Here is a 21,733-nt window from a genome sequence, read left to right as displayed (position 1 = left end):
GAAGGAACCGAAAATAATAACGTTTGTGCTGTACAATAGCCATGTCTCCAGAGAGTTTAAGATGATAACTTTTCAACATAATTTTGTTTGTCTTTAGAAGTTGTGTGTTTCTTTGTCTCTTCTCAGCAACAAGCCTGTTGGTGCTCATACCCAAATACTCATGGCTATTATAAGATTAGTAGTATAAATATATATATATATATATATATATATATATATATATATATATATATATATATATATATATATATATATATATATATATATATATATATATATATATAAAGCCGTGTAAGAGCAGTAAAAGTAAAAAGTACAAAATGAAGTGAAGTAATGACATCAGATCGATTGTAAGAACAAAGAAATGAGGCTCAGGTCGAAATGAACAAATGATCTTTTAAAGACACAATAAAGTGGTCACCACTTGACAGAGATAGAGGCACATATCGTACTGTACATTCATACAAAGCACAAACATTTATACAGTGAAACATTAAAACAGATTGTTCACCACATACAAATATTTATCCAACTTCAATATAAGAATTGTAGACAACCGAAATGCACAACTTGTTTTTCACATTCTTGAGTAAATACTTTCATGAAGTCTTCTAACATTCAGAACTGTTGGTAAGATTAATCAAGGACATCTATAATGTGTTTCGATGGTTGTAATTTTCAGTCAATTACATTTTCTTCCATAAATGACAAAATGAATAGCTGAGAATCTTTTGACATTTGTTAAACATGTGTCTGCCATCACAACAAGCAACCAGCAGAACACTGCACACATCGTTATTATTATTAGAATTTCATAATTGTTTAAAGAAGGTCAACAAACAAAAACACTAATGAAAGGAAGATAACAAACATAATATATTATTAGTCAGTAGGGATACACTGATCATATAGTTTATATAATCCTGTCAAAGTGTGGTTAAACTTATCTTATTGAAAAAACAACACGGCATAAGCTATCATATTGCTCAGGACAGTTTCAATACTTGAGGTACACACAAGCAGGGATTTAAATAAAGATTCAACACAGGAAAACAGCATGCTGGAAGAAAGTACTGAAACACCAATAACTGCAGAGGGCAAAAACTGTCTTGCTTTCTCCTCACACACTGTATGCCGACATTTAAAAGAACATTATAGCACAGTAAAACATAGATTGCACTTCTTTCCTTCACTTAGTTGCAAAGTGAAGACCCTGGTTAGTTAGTTTGCTTTCAATCTGCTCATTCTCCAGCAGCCTGTTTATTAATGTGCTGTAAATACAGGATCTAGCCTCTGGCTTATTGCCAGTTACAGAAAGCATGTTCCTTACAACCGTTAACTAACTGAAAGCCAAACTCAATTTCAATACTTTCAGAGCCAAACTCAAAGCCACATATCCAGCCAAATGGAGTTCAATCAACAGCAATTCCATTGGCGACTTTCTGCAGCCGCGCATTCGTGGCTTCAGGGGGAAATAGACACAGAGTGCATCCTCTGCATCACATAAAGTTAACACTGATAACTTACAGATGGAAATTAAATTCATGACGTACTTACATAATTACAACCACCATGTTGTTTTTTTTAGTCCATCTCTAGTGTGAGATTCTCTCACACTCCTGAATCTCTGAGCAAAACGGATTCATTTAATTATCAATCATTTCAATCGTGGAACCGAGAGCTTAATCAAACCGCAGTACACTGGTTGAAATGCTAATCCATAAAAGTTCTCTAATGAAGCAGCTGTGAGCAGTATTGAATTAGAGCAAAGGCTTTTTGGATAGGAAGAAGACTTTAATCGATCACTCATACGCAAAACCTTAAATTTCTGTGATCAAACTGTACAAACGAAGAATCCCTCACCTTATATGTTGTCGAGGCTGCTCCCGGACATGAAATGTAAAGCATTACCCACCACAGCCACAGTTGCTATCAGTCCCATTTATTTCTGGGCAATTTTGAAGGTTAGCCATGATTCTACAGCTGTGCTCTTTGTTGACAAACCCTACAGTTCAGGGATGAGAGGCTGTATAAATCTTTCCCAAAGCACCCTGAGAGGAGAGGCCTGTTTCACTAAGATGCAAATTGCAACAAGATTGTTTCCTCTATTGTCAATTTCGAGTTGTCTCACAAATTAAAAACAAACTATACTCGAGACCTACACATGAGGATGGAAGAGCCCTAAGGGCCTCCCAAATGTGTGTGCTACTTGTGACAGCAAATAAATACTGCTCGCAATCCACTTTTGTGAAAGAGGCTCCGGTTCCACACAGAGACTCGGCACCACTGATCATTTAGAAAACAATACAAGACACAAAACGTGTTTGGGAAACCCCCGGAAAAAAACTATAATGCATGCAGTACTCTATTAAAGCAGAGCTATTCTGCTATGAAACATATTTAAACTGCGATACTTGTCTTGGAGGAGGTTTACTACAGCGGTTTCAATACTCTAAGCTACTATGTAGGGAAAAATAAACAAGCCTTCGATCACAATAAATTCAGATTATTGATTCCAAATACAAAATAAATCATTTGGTTTAAATAAGCCAAACATCTGTGCACCATTTGTATATACAGTGCAATATGCATCGGTGTATATTTCTTGCACACATATGTCTTTGAAAACAGCCTTCAAGAGAACTCCTCGGGTTGAGGGCCCGGAGTCTCTCCATTCTGCGTTTTCGCACCGTCACCGTTGCATCCGGCGATCTCCGTGTGGCGAGACGTGATGTAGTTTCTCTTCCTGGCCGGTAGGGACTGCTTCCTTCCAGTGGCGTCATCGCCCTCGCTTGGGTCGTAAGCCAACACCGTGGTGGTATCCATTCGTGACAGCGTGTACATGCTGCTCTGGCGTGTCGGATGCAGGCGCGTGGAGCGTAGTTCCAACTCGTCGTAGCTGGATACCTTGATGAACGGGCACCAACGAAACGCACGCTTGAAGCCAGCTCGAAACCTGGTGCCACATTGAAGAGGGAGAGGGGGAGGATTGCAAAACACAGGACGGGTGGTTGTTTGAAAAATAATGGAAGAATAACATGGACAATAAATACAAGTAAAAATGTCTAATGGGTATTTTGGTTGTTACATTTTTCCCTCAATAAGGCAAGAAGCAGCTTATATTGAGATGCCCCTCAAGCTTTTAAACAGATGAAGAGGGACACGTCTAAATGTTTGTGCGGTGATGAAAAATAAATCAATTGGTGTGGAAGTGCAGTATTTGACAGATGCTTGAGAGAAACAATATTTTTTTTAAGTAACAAATCCATTTCACGAATAGTGGAGTGATGTTCTCTAGATTCCATGACCAAAAGACAATGGACAACATTTATAAAACTCAAAGGGATGCATGGAAAGAATGCTATAACACAAAACATGGAACTAAACTTGATGAACTGTCATACAATTATAAATCCATGCCTAACTTTGATCTTCTGGTAAAACATTTAATGGAGTGTAATAACACTCAGTGATGTGCTCTGAAAACATAAATTCAACTTCAAGTCTCATTTAATAGCCCTGTAAAAGTACATTCAGTTGTAACATTTTTTTTTAGGTTGTCATAACCCCCTTGTTGTGACCCACCTGCTATTAAGGCAGCAGTAGATGATGGGGTTGTACATAGTGGAGCTCATTGCCAGCCACAGCACGGACAGGTAGACCTGCTGGATGTACTTCCACTTGCTCAGACGCTTGTTGAGACCCGTCACAATGAAGTAGACGTGGTAGGGCAGCCAGCAGAGGGCAAAGGTCACCACTACGATGATCATCATCTTCACTACCTACAAGAGAGAGAGAGAGAGAGAGAGAGAGAGAGAGAGAGAGAGAGAGAGAGAGAGAGAGAGAGAGAGAGAGAGAGAGAGAGAGAGAGAGAGAGAGGACAAGAAACATTCCCAAGCTCTCAGTGTTGGCTATGTTTAGGATTCCTGGAAGCATTCAAAGAGACAGAGTGAAAGGCAGCAGTGTGTAAGCCGGAAGACCTTACACAGGGAACAGAAAAGTACCACTTCCAACCAGTCACTGTCTCTCTAACTGAAGCATATTTGGGGGGAAAAATGTTGTTGTTTCAGTCCTTTTCTGACTTACAACCTTTTGGTAGCACCTGGTACTGCAGGACGAGCGCAGCAAGATTTAAATAGACAGTAAGTTTGAATTCTTTTGATCTTATAACCATTTTTACAATGTCTCACTGTATCCGTCTTTCAATCTCTCCACTTGGAGGTGAACTGAATGAACTGAAATGAATCCATAATACAAGGTGGCTCTTCAGAGGAAGGCTGAGGCAGGCTACCAGAGACAAAACAGACTTCACTGGGTCCCTTCTGAAATCCAAACAGAAGTCGTGGCACCCCTTGTTTTGAGCGCATGTTTTTAAAAAGTTTATGACCTAACACAAGCCATGCTGTAAACTCTGCTAGGTAACTTCTAAGCAGTGGCGAGCAGTCAGTCAGTACTTTGGATGGAGGATACATTAAGGCTTGTACTTTCTCAAGAGGATACAAGTCGATTGTGAAAATGATGTGAGAAGACTATAACTGAAAGACATAAGGGCCAAAGCAGTTGTTATGCGTTCATTTTTGAGCATGTGAAATGCTCTGTTCGCAAAGACACCCTGGATTCTAAAGAATTGTGTTCCCATACAACCAAACTGTATTGTCGATTACGTATCGAGGGAAACATATGATCTCCCGGATTATGTTTGTTTTTGATATTTGTGTTCCATGTGAAACAAAAAGTCAACATTGACTTATTTGTATGTTACTTTAAATGTTAAGTTAAGTAACTTAAGTTACGTAAAGAGCGTTTAGTTATTTTAAGCCAAACCAAGATGTTTTACTTAACCTAACCTAATTATAAATAGGTGACAACTAAAGTATTAAGCAATACATAGAACTAGCATGGTCAAAACCAACACAAGAAGACAGTCATGTGCATGATAAAAAGACAAAATTCAAAGTCTCTTCCTCACACAGCTGGCAGTGGTATTGACTGTATAAACACCATTGGACTGTCTTAAGCTCCATGACATGTTGCAAAGTCCTGTCTTCCTGCAACCCATTTTTCATCATGGGGATAATGTGAAGGTCTGAGTACATATTTCCAACAATGCCTCGTGTTCATAGTATATGATATTGTTGATGGCAACAGGATAACAGTAAGTTATACAGTTGTCAACTGAACTGAGCTTTTCTAATTCTTCAAACTGTTCCAGAATGAGAATGAAGGTAGAAAGCCTGACTGGCGCACAAAATAGAGCCAGACAACAAAGAACAAATGGAGAGTAAAAAAAAAACATTCACTATCATTATAAGGCATCAATGCAGGAAAATAGAAAACTAAACATTCCACTTTGAAATGCGGCATTCCACCAAAATACGGCAGAGGGATGAGTTTCATTGTGATGTAAAAGTTGTTACTGATTACAACAGCCTAAGATTGATTGCAAGGGAGGGTTTTTGAACATTGATTAAACCAGAGCTTGTCACGCCTCTTAATCTCCAGCTGCATATATGTGGCTCGGGGCCATATATATATATATATATATATATATATATATGTATATATAAAGTGTGTGTGAGGGTGTGAGGTATCCTGGTGTTTAAAGTGAACAGGAAGCTTTACATTATCACATAGGTCGGCTTATATAAGAAACGGAAAAGTGGACCTAAAAATGGTTCTTTGGGTCACACCACACTGGTAAGGGTGGCAGGCAGAGACAACTGTCTACCAATGAGGTAAACCAATAAATAACTGGTAAACCAATAAATAATTCCATCCTTCTCACTAATCCATTATTCAAGATGTTCATAATACACTAATATCATCACACCCTATTGGCATAGCAGTTTTTGTGAGTCTCTCTCTCTCTCTCTCTCTCTCTCTCTCTCTCTCTCTCTCTCTCTCTCTCTCTCTCTTACACACACACACACACACACACACACACACACACACACACACACACACACACACACACACACACACACACAAAGTAAGAAGGGCCTCAAAAGATAATCTTTCTCAGGCCCTCTGTTGCCTGACTGCAAGTAATCATTGTTCGCTACGATAAGAGACAATTTAGTGCCATGAACAAAATGAAAAAGCATTCTTCAAAAGGAACAGAAACGTTTAGAAATGACCCTTAAAAATAAAAAGAGGGTAATATTATATCTTGAGCAATGGGGTGCCCGTGCAGTAATTAGATGAGTTTAAGCAAGTAAACAAATCATTTATTAACTATGAGGGCAATATGAGGTCTTTTTATACTGTCTTTTTTTTAAGGGACCAGTTCAAACATGAATGTCACCATTTGATGCTGATTTGCATCTGTAGTCCCTTGAAAGGTCATAACAAACATAACACAACAGCAAACAGTACAGGATGAAAGACACAATACAACATTATGCATGAGAAGAACAGAAAGTTGACAGATGGATCTATGCAAAGTGGGGGAGCGCGGGATGTGGTTGAAGCTCATGCTCAGTTGTAAAAAATGAAGGTGAAATTTAATGCTCCCTCAGTCTTGTTATTAATTAAGCAACATTTTTTAGAATGGTTCTGAGGAAGAAACTGGGTCAAATATGACTGAACTAATGGTCTGACCCAAAAGCCTGAGAATGTGACCATTACAGGTAACAGGTAATAGAAACAATATAAACTTTGTTAGTTTTCAATGACAAAACTGGATAAAAGTGAGACTAAGAATTATTGTAAATCTTTTTTAAAGTCCTTGTTTAGGGAATGAGTTAAGCTGCAGCACATTCAGAACGAAGCTTGTACAAAACATGTAATCACATAGCTCCTTAAATTGCATCAGTGTTTCCAGTGAAATTTAGAATCTAAATAAACTCCCACTCATAGACAAAGCTCTGGATATTCTGGTAAAATACACTGTATTTCCCAAATAGCCATGAGTTATGATTTTCCAGGTCACTCAGGTGATCTGTTCCTGGCCTTTCAAAAATATCCATAGTCGTCTCCGAAACCTAGAGAAGCAGTTTTTATTTTTTATGCTCCGTGAGCTGTAACCTCCTGCAAGAAGATCTAAAACATGCTCTATCAAGCTTCTTTTTTTTAAATACACAGGAAACCTTTTTATCCTGTATGGCATATGAATGTGGACTATAGTCAATTGAACAAAAATGGTTATTCCTGGTCAATCACAGTTAATATGTGTTTTTCTATCTTAATACATTAAGATATTTTTAACCTTTAAAAACAAACCAGCCTACCTTGAGAAATAGTTTAAAAGAAGCAATAGTTCAAGGAAAATGAAAAATTATACAATCAAATCAGAGCCGGTGGTTGTTGACAAGGCACAAAGTGATTGCGTGGCAACCTGCTCACCGTATCCGTTTTGTTGTTAGGCCAATTATAGTTGTGATATGTGCATATTTAAGAAAGGTGAGGGTGAGTTGTGAGGCTATTCACCTGAATCCTCTATTGCCTCCCCACGGGAAGCTCCTCTTATTGAAGAGATTGATGAGTTGTATGGTATCGAAGGCCGAGCTGAAATCAATGGATAGGACAAGGCCGTAGGTGTTGAGTGGCTGTGTGTGGCGGAAAGTCCTTGAAGCATTCTACTAGTGTACATAGGCAGAAGGAGGTGTTGAAGATATTGAATATGAAAAGGCAATTGAGCTGGACCGTGGTTGAGTACAGCATGACTGATACTGTCCAAGGGGGGATGGGAAGAGAGTAATGTGAGAAAAAAATATCTTTTTTAGAGGGGACAAGACTTAAGTAATTTTTACACAAGTCTGTCTGAGATAACTGTTCCGGGTCTGAAGTTCAATAAAGAAATAAAAAGGCCCTCAAGTCAGGCAGCAAATAATAAGAATTGCTTCAATATTTGCAACATCTTCATAACAATAATTAAAAAGTACATTATTTTTTAACAATTCCCAATTCTATTGTTCCTACCTTCCTCCAGATTAACAGGTTTTGCCTCATAGTCAAACTGAGAGAGCATAATAATTATTTCTTTCTCTCTCAAACTTAATGTCCCTGATGTGGAAGAGGACAAAGAAGAGAAGAAAGGTCTAATTACTGAGTGAACCATATGATTAAAATTAAGAACAGACCCCACAACAATTGTCTGCCTTTTAATGATATGAGTCAGGGTATTTTATTACAAGCCAATCTTCGCTGCGGATAAGACAATTGTCAGGATCGAGGCCAGAGACCAGGACAGAGACAAGCGGACTTAGGCCTCACGGCTCGTGCACTTGTGTTAGAGAAAAGTTGGACCATAGCACACAATATGTCTGTAACTTACTCAGAATGCTGCTCTTTGACTTTTTGACCCACCCGTTTCTTGAGATTCAAGGTTACATTTATAGGCTGTTGTTCCCTGTTCGTACTTACGGTTGAATGCACTTATTGTAAGTCGCTTTGGATAAAAGCGTCAGCTAAGTGACATGTAATGTACTGCGTATAGTTAAAAATATGATTCTTCACAAAGGTAACTTTTGAGGTATGCTTGAAGACAGGATACGTTGATTGCAATCCTACAATCTATTATTTTGTAAATTACATGGCAGTGAAAGACTTTAAGGTAAATGACTAAAGTACGAGGGCATTTTTACACGTAGCACTAACAGTTTGTCTTCCATAACAGATGGTTACTTTTCCCAATTAGTAAGGCAAGACAAACGTCAAGACAAGGCAGATTACATCAAATACAAAAGAAAGAAAATAATGCTGGATCAGTCATTCCGTTGACAAAACACTGCAAATAAAACAAAATTGGCAGAACAGATGGAAATCAATAATTTGATATACGTCCTATGAAAACAGTTGCGACGAGTTAATATACGTAAGATATGCTCTACATGTGCAAGGACGTTTTTTGAGTGAATGAATGCACATGCAAGTGACCCTTTGATGGTTTTCATTTCTGGATTAAACTTGAAAATACAACACAAATGGGCTCAGACAGAGCAGAGAGAATAAGAGATGAATGAAGACCAAATATATGAAATTTACATACAGTAGAGCAGACCTCAAAGGGAGAATGTCTTCTCACTTTTTACCACTTTGATGTTTCATGATTGCTGAACTACAAAGACCAGTGGGACAAAAACGCACAAAGAGAAAAAATGTCGTCAATCGACTGTACTCTAAAGCCCCAGAGCAGGATTAGTGGGGCTCTTGTGCGGAGATGCAGGCTGTGACAGAACATGTCATATAACCACGGATACTTTTTAGCATTTGCGACTTTCTGTCACCGCCAAGGCCAGGACCCTGTTCCTCGTGCCAGGCTTACTGAGTTAGCTGGATAATTTTCGGGATAAGATGACGCAGGTCAGGCTTTTTGGTTCCTCAAAAGCAATTTTGGGAAAAATCCCCATAGCGACACATCGAAATCCCTTAACCTGCTCCAGGGCAGCTTTAGTGGAAATCACTGTTTAGCGCTTAGGAAACTTATGTGTTGAAAGCACTCCTAATTATATGACAGTGTTATTAATAGACCATACATGTCATTATTTTAAACATGATTAAGATTGACTCGTGACGAGAAGAATACAGAGAATCACGCACAATTCGTTTTCACTTATGAATAATACATACATATTACTTATACACATACACATATTACTTATTGATATTATTACTCCTACTTATATGGTAATCTACACATACATGTATATACACATAAATAGTACATGACAGATGCATATAGTACATATATCCTCATAAGTATATATTAGTTTGTATACTACTGCCAGCTTGAATAAATATAAATCTGATTGATGGGTTTCCTGTACCCATTCTTCAAGTAGTCGTATGAACCCCAATTGAGTTTGAATACTTGTGTTCATTCATATTGATTTTTTCAGATTTGTATTTTGAATAAAATGTATATTTCCAAAAATAATATATTTTATACCATATTTGGTTCATAACTATGAACATTGAGCATGATATGGGCATGATTTAAGCAAGATTCCCCAAAAAATGCCTTGCTCAAACTGTATGGTTCAAGGTCTTAACAATAGCCCACATACTAATGAGACCCCTTTTTGTAAATATAATGTTGAGGTAATGACCTAAAGAATCGGAATCAGCAAGAATCACAATACAACAAAGCATCGGTGTGTTACGAATGAGTTTCAGTCAAAAAGCGGTGTTGTTCGGTTCTAAAATAAAAAAGTTAGAACATTTATGCCTCGACACGATCAGATTACTGCATGCTGGGTACCCATCTGTGAATACATTTCCGCTTCAGACGTGTGACACGTTCTGAGAAACCTCCCCCGCCCACGGAAGCCAGCGCCGTCATTAAACAGAACAAGGATGTAGGGAAAAAAAACTCTGACCGCATTGGGATTTTTCAAGTACTAACACACTACAACAAATGATGTATAATACTTTATTATACTCTTACAAGCTCGTATGGTTACAAAGAGGTGTCTTTTATTGAAATCTGACTTTGTAAAGTGTACTTTTTAACCATCTAGTGAAACGGATATGACGTTGAGGCTGCGGGGTTTATGTAATTATTACATAAACTTGACGATAACTTTACTTTTATCTGTTCAGATAGAACTCTCAGGTGTGAGAAGTTAGAGCGTAAAGCAACATATGTTCCAAGTTCTCACGGCCGCTGCTCACACAGCTCATATGGAGGTTACACCTGATGACGCTGTCACGGCCAAAAACTGTGAGCTGCGTCAGTTGATGATTTATTCATTGCTCCTATTTATTGCCAATTCTGACATTACGTGAGATCCCCAGACTTAACTAATATTACACTTAAGGTGTAAGTTGTGTAAAAGCTAAAAATAGAGAAAGTGAGATATCAGTATACAAGAAGAGGTGTAATCAAAATTAATGACAAAGTTTATGTGCAATACGCTAAATCCTCATGTATATCAGAGGACTGAATATATGAGTATTTACATGTGTTAAAAGTTAAAGCATTAGTCATATATGAGTAGGTTTCAATTAGCTTTTTAGGTTACTAATGTAGTTACAAAGAGAAACAATTACATAGCCAAATAGCATAGAAATAATGAAATAAACGTATAAGGAGCTTGAGTAAATACTCATTAACACAGTATTTCAAATATAAATTAAATAGAGCAGTAGTGAAAATATGTGAGTAGATGAGGGAAGCATAATGCTGATTTGCTTTGGAAAAAATAATAATAATGAAACTCACAAACTAATGAGCTTTTTAGTGGATAAAATGGATATTGAGTCTGATTGTAACATTGCTTGCCCCGGCATTTTTCTTCATTAATCTATGCAATGACGACTCATTCGTTAGGTTGAATCCAGAATAATTTTGCAATTTGAAATGTGATATGATAAGAAAAAACATCAGCTAAGTTGTGTGCCTGAATGCAACAGTGATTAAACAAGAGACACTGATTCAGTGAAAACAAAAGAGGAAGAGGAAAGAAAGATGGAAAATCAAAAGAAGAGAGGCTTCTCTTTTATTTATAATATTAGGAAAAAGAAGTTTAAAAAAATAATTAGCAAATATGATATCATACCACTCATAATATCTTTTTTTTCATCCAGGGAGTTATCAATGTTATTTTTAGACTTCACAAATTCAGAAAATGATTATACTAAATGAATATGCAAACTCTTCACTCCAATATACTATATTTGAATATTTTTTTTGTGCTTTTTACTGTGCACCTACCATAAACCCTGACTGCCTGTCTACAACTTCTGTGTATCACAACAGGTTAACACTTCATGGACTAGAAATAAACTCTTTACAGTAAACCTCTCTCCTACAAACGATGAACACTGCATTTATAACTAATTTGCAAATCCACATTAAAAAACATAACGAATTGTTACTTACTTTTAAAACCCTGCAATAACCCTTTTTCATTCAGTCCTTAAAATCCATAAAAAAAGAGTAATAATAGCAAAGTAGTTTGGGGTCTGAATAAAGTAAAAGATTTGTGGAGGTAATCAATCCCAAGCCTTACACACTCAGACACACACACACACACACAACCATGCACACACACACACACACACACACACACACACACACACACACACACACACGCACACACACACACTTTGTCTTTAGGCAGAAAGGAAGATGGAATGTCGATGGTGCTTACAACACAATCGAACACAAATTGCCCTAAAGAGATGATTTATGACAACATTAGTGCTGCACTTCAGACTTCGAACACACATCTCGAGGCCAGCGTTTGGAACATACACCATGATTATTGCAGGGAACTGATTAAGTCCAAACAATAGTCTAGTCAATGTGTATCTCAATAAAGGTGATGAAAAACAATAAAGAGGAGAAGGGGGGAGGGAATTGTTTCATATCACCTCACAAATCTGTGATGGCTGCACACAACACCATCATTAAAGGGGACACGGTAGATAATCTTGAAAAATAATAACACTCTTCATGGGTTGTTTTTGTACGAAATGATCATTTTTTTTCCCTCCTTTACCTCATTTTATTGATTTCATTAGTGGCATTTGCCACTGTCATACCATTAACAAAAAATGAATTACTCTTTTAATCCCTGGAGTAGGTTACAGTTTACTTTGAAGATGCAACCATTTACTCCACTCCACCATGGAAAGTCTTGGTTATCATGGATGAAGGATTAAGGCTTCATAAAAGGGTCAGTTCATCATAACATTCTGCTGCCGACCCAATACAAAAGAGGTGTATGTACGCTTCTGAGATTGGCATGGATTAGGAAAGCGTTATCTGCAGTTACAGGTATGAGAGTCCAGTACACACACACACACACACACACACACACACCCACACCCCATTTCACTTGATCTTCACTCTTCACAGTTACTCTCAGGAGGGACTCCCCATAGACCCATTATCTGGCTGCAAGACTTCAAAATGATGATCACCGCGGTGAAGACAGTATTGACTCTCAGGTAAAGACAGACGCTGCATTCTTGTGCAACGAGTCTGTTGGTGCTCGGGCAATCACGAAGAGTGACTGGTGTGGTGACCAAATCCCATGCAAAGAAATGTTCTCCAATGAAACTATGGACATCCATCATCATATCTATTGGAATAAACGGTTGAGAGTTACATAAATATTTTTGCCAGCAATGCCGCAGTAGTGATTCATTTGCCTTCATTGCCTTTTTATGACCTTGCAGTCTGCTGCAACACATGTTTTGTCATAGTTCATTGCAGCGGTGAACAATCTTATTGTTAAAACAAGTCTCGAAAAAGCCCATGTGATAAAAAGGCCTTGATGTCTACCAAAGTGCGGACAAAGTCAAAATGCCTCAAGACACCGTTGGTTTTCAGAGCTTGTCCGTGTTCATGGACAAAGAGTTGATTGAGGACAAGTGACAACCACAAAGGTTGTGTTCTGTGGAATTAAGGTTTTCCTCCCTGAAATGTTCACAGTGCAGCGTGTTCACCTGCTACACACGCATACAGAAGTCAGCATTCTTGAACAATGTTGTTCTCACTTTTAAGTGTAAGATTGATCAAATCTCTTTCATCCAAACTGAAAGCAAATCCACACAACAATACTAACTGTGGAGCTTAATCAACAGTTTTCTTATCAATCTCACCAGTGGGAATTTAATGGAATATGTAATATAGAGCTAAGTGTTCTTGCTTTAATCAAAGGAAACAATATGTATGCTTTCTTAATAGTTCTGCTTCCTGTTCAATACGTATCAAAAACAAATTACAGTCATATTACAATGATTGAACAACACCACAGAAAGTTTACAGGAGTTATATTGGTTCATTTAAAGGTGTAAAATATTTATATTTTCTATATTAAAGGGTAAAATCGTACTCCAATAATTCGCTGTATACAATGACCTTATTATCTATGCAAGCAATGTTATATTTGCACTAGATTGTTTATCCGCTGGAATCACTTCGATAATTTATTACTATTATTACATTTGGTGCGGAGGTCTAGGATTTCTATAAATGTCTTTGCCCCAGAAACTACATTAACAGAGAAAGAAGCTAAAATCGTGAAGATATTACAGTATTAGCAAGATGGAAAATTGCTCTGCCTGGGAGATGCTGTTTAATTTTTTTTTTTGACTTTGATTCGCAGTTACTAATTGGGCAACCCCAGGTCATATCTGAATTATTGAAGGATTGGCCCACCGATTGCACTCAAGTCTGCTCACCTTCCTTTTAGCCCTAAGCTGTCCATGATAGTTATCAGATGAGTCTCCTGGGATCTCTCCTCCCCACAGCGTGACGCCCACGATGGTGTAAGTGATGCCCATCACCACTAGGGGCAGCACGTAGACCAGAACTGTGACTATGATATGATACCTATGAGGAAAAAAGAGGAAAGGTAGAAGACTGTTCACATCTATTAAATACTAAAACAATAAAATGTCATAGTAGCTTTTATATCGTGCCCAGATTGATTACATAAATAAATACCTCAAATTATGTTTTTATTGGTGAAATTGGCTTGATCACACATGGTTAGAAATGGTCACCATCTTGGTGAAAATAATTTCCTGTCACAGTAAAAGCAACTCCTGTCCTTATCTGTATCAAATGACATTATCAATACAGCACAATGATGTCCTTTTCAACATGCACAATGAAGGGATGTTGTCCGTCACAGGCAATGTGCTCTCAGGTAAATATATAGTTTCAAACATTTGTCTATAAAAGTTAATGAGGAATGACTTAAATTACACGTGTGTGCATTGTAAACTATATCTTAATGAGATTATATTTAACTTGTATGGCAGAACCTGATAAAAAATATCAACATTTAAAGCAGCTGCAACAGTTAGCTTAAGTGGAAAGGACTGAGCTACACTGTCTGGTCTCAAAATAAGTTAAAGTTTGTGGAAAAACAAGTCACAAAGTGTTTCTCACATGAAGGGGTCGTCGGCCATGCGGGGCCAGGCCACGTAGCAGAGGGTCCTGCGGGGCAGAGTTCGGGTGGTGGAGAAGTAGCAGAGGGGGAAGGCCAGCACCACGGCCAGACTCCAGATACAGAGGATCACCCCTGTGGTGGCCTTGGCCGACAGACGAGGCTTCAGCGGATGGATGATGGCCATGTACCTGTAGGTCAGAGGTCAGGAGGTTATAAAGACAGACGTGTGTTTAAAGCACAACAACTAATTCAACCATTGATTGATAGTTTGTTTGTTTTTTTTTACGTATTATTGCCTTCTTTATGAGAGTTTTCCCATTAACATATACTTATTCGTAATGACATGCTGTGGACTGCGCTGAAATACATCTGATGCTTCTTTTAATGTTTCAAATGAAGCTTCGTCTGTCATTATATTTTTTTTATGATGTAATCGATTTAAGAAATGGGAAAAAATATGATTTCAGAATCAGAAGTGTTTATTGCCATGTATGTTGAACATATGACGAAATTGACTCAGTGAAAGGTGCATAACACTACATCAAATAAAACAATACAAATATAATAAAAATAACAACCATTGTGCAATAATAGATAAATATGGTATATGACAAACAAATAGCAGTACTTTAAATACAGTATATATTCAAAAATAAAAGTGGCAAATGTATTTTATTAAGAGAAGAAAAGATGTGCAAGGGTGTTTGAAATTGTCCTGGGGATGTGAGTCAGAGTCAGACTCAGTGATAACAATGTGTGCATCATCATGGTCATTGTCAGGTTGATCTTCTTCAGCTGCCTCAGGAAGAACATCCTCTGCTGAGCCTCCTTGGTGGTGAAGCTGATGTTCGGCTCCCATTAGAGGAGCTCAAAAAGAGGAAGGGCTTCATAGGGTGATGACGCATGGGGTTGCGTTCTTCCTGAAGTCCACAACCATCTCCACTGTCTGTAGAGCGTGGAGCTCCAGGTGGTTTTGACTGCACCAGATGGTCAGACTCCCACCTGTAGGCCAACTCATCCCCATGAGATAAGTCCAATGACGGGGGTGTCATCCACGAACTTCAGGAGCTTGGTGGACTGGAGACTGGTGGTGCAGCTGTTGGTGTCCGGGGAGAAGAGCAGAGGGGAGAGACACATCCTTTCCTCTGAAGCGTTACATGAAGGGAAGTTTGTTTCTAATGACGGCGGCCGCCGATCACAGCTGGATCAGCTTTCAATCTAACAGCTGGAGAGACTTTTGATGGAGTTTGTGTTTGCACATTTGATCACTTTACTAATACTATTAAAGACAAACAGTTATTATAACTGCCAGAGGTGCAGGATTTTCTCTCTGTAGCTCCTTATAAGGCTTTGTTCTAACCACATTTCTTCCTGACATTCGGCTGATATCGGTTTTTGTATTGAATGTCGCTTCATTCAATTCAACTGCTATGATCCTGAAAAGATGTTTACCACTTTAAACAGCAGAAGACGTCAACTTATTATGCCAATAAGAACATTCTCTTATATTCAGCAGTAATTGACTGTATTTCATGTTGTCATATAGATAGACAGGACTGTGTTTGAGTGTATAATATATATCAGTCATATGTAATTATGTCACTCTTTATTTGTATCATACTTTTTGTACAAACATTTGTAGTGCTTCACACAATAGACTATATGAAGTCATACAATCTATGTGTGTGTGTGTGTGTGTGTGCGTGTGTTAGTTAAATAACAATACTTGACATCTGATCGTTCTTGTCACATCATGCCACATTGTGATTGAATTAATAGTAAGTTCATGAATACCATGATGCTCATCTGGCAGAGATCAGAAAATCCAGCACTATAATTAACAATGAACAGCTGATCAGCGGTGCCACACCATACATATTTAATTAACATTGCTTTAAAATTATGTTTAGAGGCGAAGATGTCTAATTTGCTAAATGCCTGTTGCCTCAACTCCTCTATCCTTGTTTCTCCTCCTTGTCTCCTCTATTCTTATCTCCCATGGACGAGACTAAGACGCGAGGCGAGGCATCGGCGAGATTAATCGAGGAGACAAAAGATTGGGAAATGATAAAGACATGTACACACACACACACACACACACACACACACACACACACACACAGGGGAGACGGGGCGAGACACCAAACTGTTATTTCACAAGGTGTTTTCCATAAAGAGAAATGTGGAGGGACCAGAGTCTTTAACCAAGAATGGACAGGCTGAATGTTTAGTAATGGACAGTTCAAAACAGCCCTCATGTTCAGAGACGATGGCGAATGGGGACATTTAAAAGCAGCAATGTGAAGTGCCACTTTGAGACAAAGCACAAGTCTTATAAAACACATCAAAAATGAATGCACAATTATGTAAATAGAGAGGAGAAAAGAGCTGAAACAAGTGCTTTTAATAATCACAGATAAAGTTCCTGCACAACATTTTAAATTTTCGAAAATGAAGTATTTTATTTTACAGTTATGTATTATTTTTTTAAACCCTTCCTTTATTTTACTTGAAAGGATATAAATAATGAACATGTATTAACTATTGAAGGATGTGTTATATATAATTTATCCAGTTTCATTTGAAAACTGATAATAAATATTGTTGAGATATTGTTCAGTTGAATGTTCTTTATTTTATTTGACAGTCAGTCGTGGACTGCATACAAACGTCTAGGCTACATCAATATATATGAAGCTTAAATCATAGCGCAAGTTAAACATTGCTGCGTTGATCCGGCCCTTTGCTTGAGGAAATTCCCTCTTACTGGACCCCGAGGATGTTGTATTGAATACTCCTGATTTAGAGAGTTTGACCAGCTCTTATCATGGCTGTCACTTAGATACTTCTGGGTCATTTCCCTCAGTTAGGAACAAATAGCAACCTCCGATTCTGCAAAGTTTTCTGAATAACTAGCATTTCTTCCTAATATCCAGAGGGGGAACGAAACCTCTGTTTACAAAAATAAGTCTAATTGTCTGGAAGTCTATGAGAAAATGTCTCTACGTCTCACTTGACTTGCCTCAGTAAGCATTGTCACCGATAAATGATCGTCCTAAGACCATTATAGATGATACAGCAGGATATACTTCAGGGTGTGGCTACCTGGGGATTGACAGCTTGTTATCGTTACCGGCACCATATGCACCATCTCTATGTGTCACTCCTCCCCAGTCCAAATATTGTCTCTTTTGTTCAATGACACAGCTGTCCAAAAACCAATAGGGGCAACATGAACATATATTTGGAAGTCCAGTTTTGAATAGAATCTTTTGGGCCTGAAAACCAACAGTCAAGCAGTCACTTTTTTGACATTTTATTATTTTCTACCTGGCTGCCAGTAAAAGTCAATTGATCCAATTGATTTTCGAGGAAGATTTTCAGGGAAATTGATGATTTATTCCCAAAAACTGTGATGAGGCTGTATTCACACCACACAGTAAAGCACTCAAAACTGTCTGGAGATTATCAGCTGAACGTGAACCCAATTTAGAATGCTTTATGATTAACACAGTCTAAGAGGCGCTAATTCAATCTTCATCAGATGGGAAAGAACGGGTCTTGTCCTGTCACCTCATTGAAAGGAACTTACTGAGGGACAACGGCAAAGATACCTTGTCTATTCAACAGTAATTGCTTGGCATTTATTCCGTGAATTGCTGGTCCTTGTGGTTGGCACTGTGTGAATAGATTAGCATAAGTCCAATCAAGTACGTGCCACGGTACACTGTGTGTTTTTGGGATCCAATGGTGGTTGAATAGACTTGCAACCCTTGAACAAAACCCACCATGCAAAGCCAACTTGAATAACATGATTACACCCACAGACACTCCTCTTTAGTCGCCAAGTACACACATCAAAGCACATTAATAGAGCCGTCAGCATCAACTGGGATCCATCACAGAGACATTACAGCAGCAAATTAATAAATCATTTTACTATTTTTTTTTGTTCAACCTAGTAGTCTGCTCTGCCTCAAGCTGCGTGAAAGCTTTTAGGTGACGTATTGTTTGGAAGCCATGACCCCAGTGTGTGACGACACCAACTAAACACTCACTTTATCATCGCAGCGTGTCTAACGAGCAGAGATTACCTGGATTCCACTTGCAGCCAGAAGTAGCCCAACAATATGCACGAAGCGAAATGTCAAGTGTTGGCTCAGAGGAGAGGAGTTTCTTTAATGTTTTAGCCACCTTAACTTCACAGCTTCTTAGAAAATACTTAAATGGGCAGTTCAGATGGGACAACTAGTGGTATATTTCCAGACAGGTAGCTTTGGTTCAATTTAATTGAATGACAGTTTTTAAATTCAAATGACAAAATTGTGTAGCCAAAATTCAAAATATCAGAAAATTGGTGAACAAGGAAAGGTCTGAATCCCTCAAACGCAACGTTCTGAATCCCTCTAACGCAGTTAAGAACAAATTCCCTAAGAGAGGTGCTTGGCTTGTTCCCAATGATATTCTAAAAAGGTGTGAAAAATGGGAAAAGGCTCGAGCCATGTCATCACAAAAAGCTCCCAGGCTTCGCCAGTTGTCTTTCACACAGCAATCTGTGTTTGTTTGGCTGCAGTGCCTCAGGAAACACACATGGCACTACAGAGTCAACAGGAAGGACAAATTCACTGGTGATCACGAACTGTGGCCTCATGCCATTTCAAGACATCAGAGCGGAGACAGCCACATACCGGGGTTACGAAAAGCATGACCTGAGGTCACATCTACATCATGTGGGTCATGCCGATGTTCTCTTTCTCAGTACCGTTGACAGAATCAGATGGACACTGCAGACCAAAAATACAGACCCGTGGAAGTCGCTGTAGAGGAGCCAAAATCAGCGCGGCCTCAGGAAATGCATCGCTCGCTATGTGTGACAAGGATAAGTACTGGAGGAGGAAAACACCTCACACAACATAACACACAGTGACTCTTGTGCACGAGCTGTAGACGCACTCTGCAGCTTCTCCATACATTTAGTTTTCATTATGTCCGGCCTGTGGCCGCTTCCTTCATCAGTCTTATCCCTTTATTCAAACATTATGACGCATGACGGTCCACTTATCAGTATCAAACCAGGGCTGATATCTCGACTGCATCGCCACATTACTGGAAACAACAGGGGCAGAAAGAGAGAGAAAGGGAGAGAGAGAGAGGGAGAGAGAGAGAGAGGATGGACAAAAAAAAGAAAGAAGTGTGAAAGCGCAAAGAAGATAAATAATGTGAATACATGTGACAGAAAACAAGAGAGTCAGAGAGCGTAATAACACAGCAGGGGAAAGGGTAATCTTTTCTAGGGAAGTTGAAACACAAAGAGCCATTCACTGCATTGCAGACTCTTTTGAAAAACAGTTTCACTTCATGATTCATTGGCATTGGAACGTAATAATAAATGTGTGGAGCACGCTCATGGTGGATGAAATGGCATCCCGCCGGGACAACGCCTTTCCAGTACGCGAATCACAAATAAGTAATTATCACCCTCCACTGTGAGTTGAAATAAATGTATACTTAAATCAGCAGGGGGCATAAACTGATAGAATAATGTGGGGACGATGCCTAAATAGGATGCCATCAGTGGATCAGTGGAATATAAATTAAACTGATGGGACTCCATAAGTCAATTATTATGAGCACGAGGGCATTAGAGCCAGAACGTCAAATGACCTGAACAAGTATTGCTGTTTGTCGAAACAATACATGTGTGAGATTAAAGCACACAATTGCATGCTCCATCACTGCTGGTGGAATAATCAGAAGGAGATCTTCAAAACATCGTGTGTGAAGCACTTGAGACAAAGGTGATTAGGTTGAGGAGTTTATCATGTTCATATTCATGTTCATCAGGGGTGTTGAATGTAGTCTGCATTACTATATATATATATATACATATATATATATATATATATATATATATATATGTATATATATGTATATATATATATATATATATATATATATATATATATATATATATATATATATATATATATATATATATATATATATATATATAATCTCAATTGCTTTATCGCTTCCCTCTTTTTCTGCAGTACAGTTGCACATAAGAATAATCTAAAATAATTATAGATATAAAACTATTGCTCCCCTGATAAAAAATGTTTTTAAAAAGGCTGATACATGTCACTGATCACCTACAGAGAGAGAGCGAGAGAGAGAGAGAGAGAGAGAGAGAGAGAGAGAGAGAGAGAGAGAGAGAGAGAGAGAGAGAGAGATTTAGCTTCATCAGTCATTCCCTAAATATGGTTCTGGCAGCTTGCCATAAACCCACCTGTCAACAGCGATGGCCGTCATGGAGTAGATGCTCGCAAACACGGATGTGACCGGGAAGAAGTTGTGGAATTTGCAGTACGCTTCCCCGAAGTACCACTCCCCGTGGGTCGCGTAGATAAAGTTTATCAAAGTGTTAAACGCGGCCATCGACGCGTCCGAAAACGCCAAGTTTAAGAGAAAATAGTTCGTCACCGTCCTCATACGCTTGTGGGCAAGAATGATCCATATCACGATGAGGTTTCCAAACACCGCCACCGCCAGCACGGAGCTGTAGGCGACAGACCAGAGAGCGACGCGCCACGGCGGCTGCACAAACTGGTTGGTGTAGTTTGTCGTTACGTTGGATCCGTTATGGGGAGCCGCCATCCTCTTCTCCTTTCCCCACTGATTATAGTGAAGGCGATGGTTTCACGAGTCGGATCTACTCACCGAGGCGCAAAAGCTAGAGTGGTGAGAGGTGATTGCGTATATGCACCATGGCGCGCAACTTAAGCACATCGCCATCCCTTAAAAAATACACATCTCCGGATCACCACGGTCTCCGACAGTCCCGCAGGTGTCGGCACACAGTGACAGGTCTACAGATTAAA

At 38.7% G+C, this 21,733-nt stretch overlaps 1 protein-coding gene across 1 annotated transcript; it reads right to left on the bottom strand.

The window, feature by feature from the left end:
• Window positions 1-422: 422 nt before the first annotated feature.
• tacr3a (tachykinin receptor 3a) lies at window positions 423-21,733 on the bottom strand. Its single transcript, XM_068589273.1, has 5 exons — window positions 21,142-21,733; window positions 14,852-15,040; window positions 14,137-14,287; window positions 3,586-3,782; window positions 423-2,956 (listed from the first exon to the last, which is right to left on the bottom strand). The coding sequence occupies exons 1-5, from the start codon at window positions 21,507-21,509 to the stop codon at window positions 2,635-2,637; spliced, it is 1,227 nt and encodes a 408-aa protein (XP_068445374.1). The 5' UTR covers window positions 21,510-21,733; the 3' UTR covers window positions 423-2,634.

This window comes from Clinocottus analis, unplaced genomic scaffold, assembly GCF_023055335.1.
Source record: "Clinocottus analis isolate CAN_PGR_092001 unplaced genomic scaffold, fCliAna1.0.p SCAF_22, whole genome shotgun sequence".
NCBI lineage: Eukaryota > Metazoa > Chordata > Actinopteri > Perciformes > Cottidae > Clinocottus > Clinocottus analis.
The sequence above is the reverse complement of the archived record's forward strand: the minus strand, read 5'-3'. Positions and strand labels throughout refer to the sequence as shown.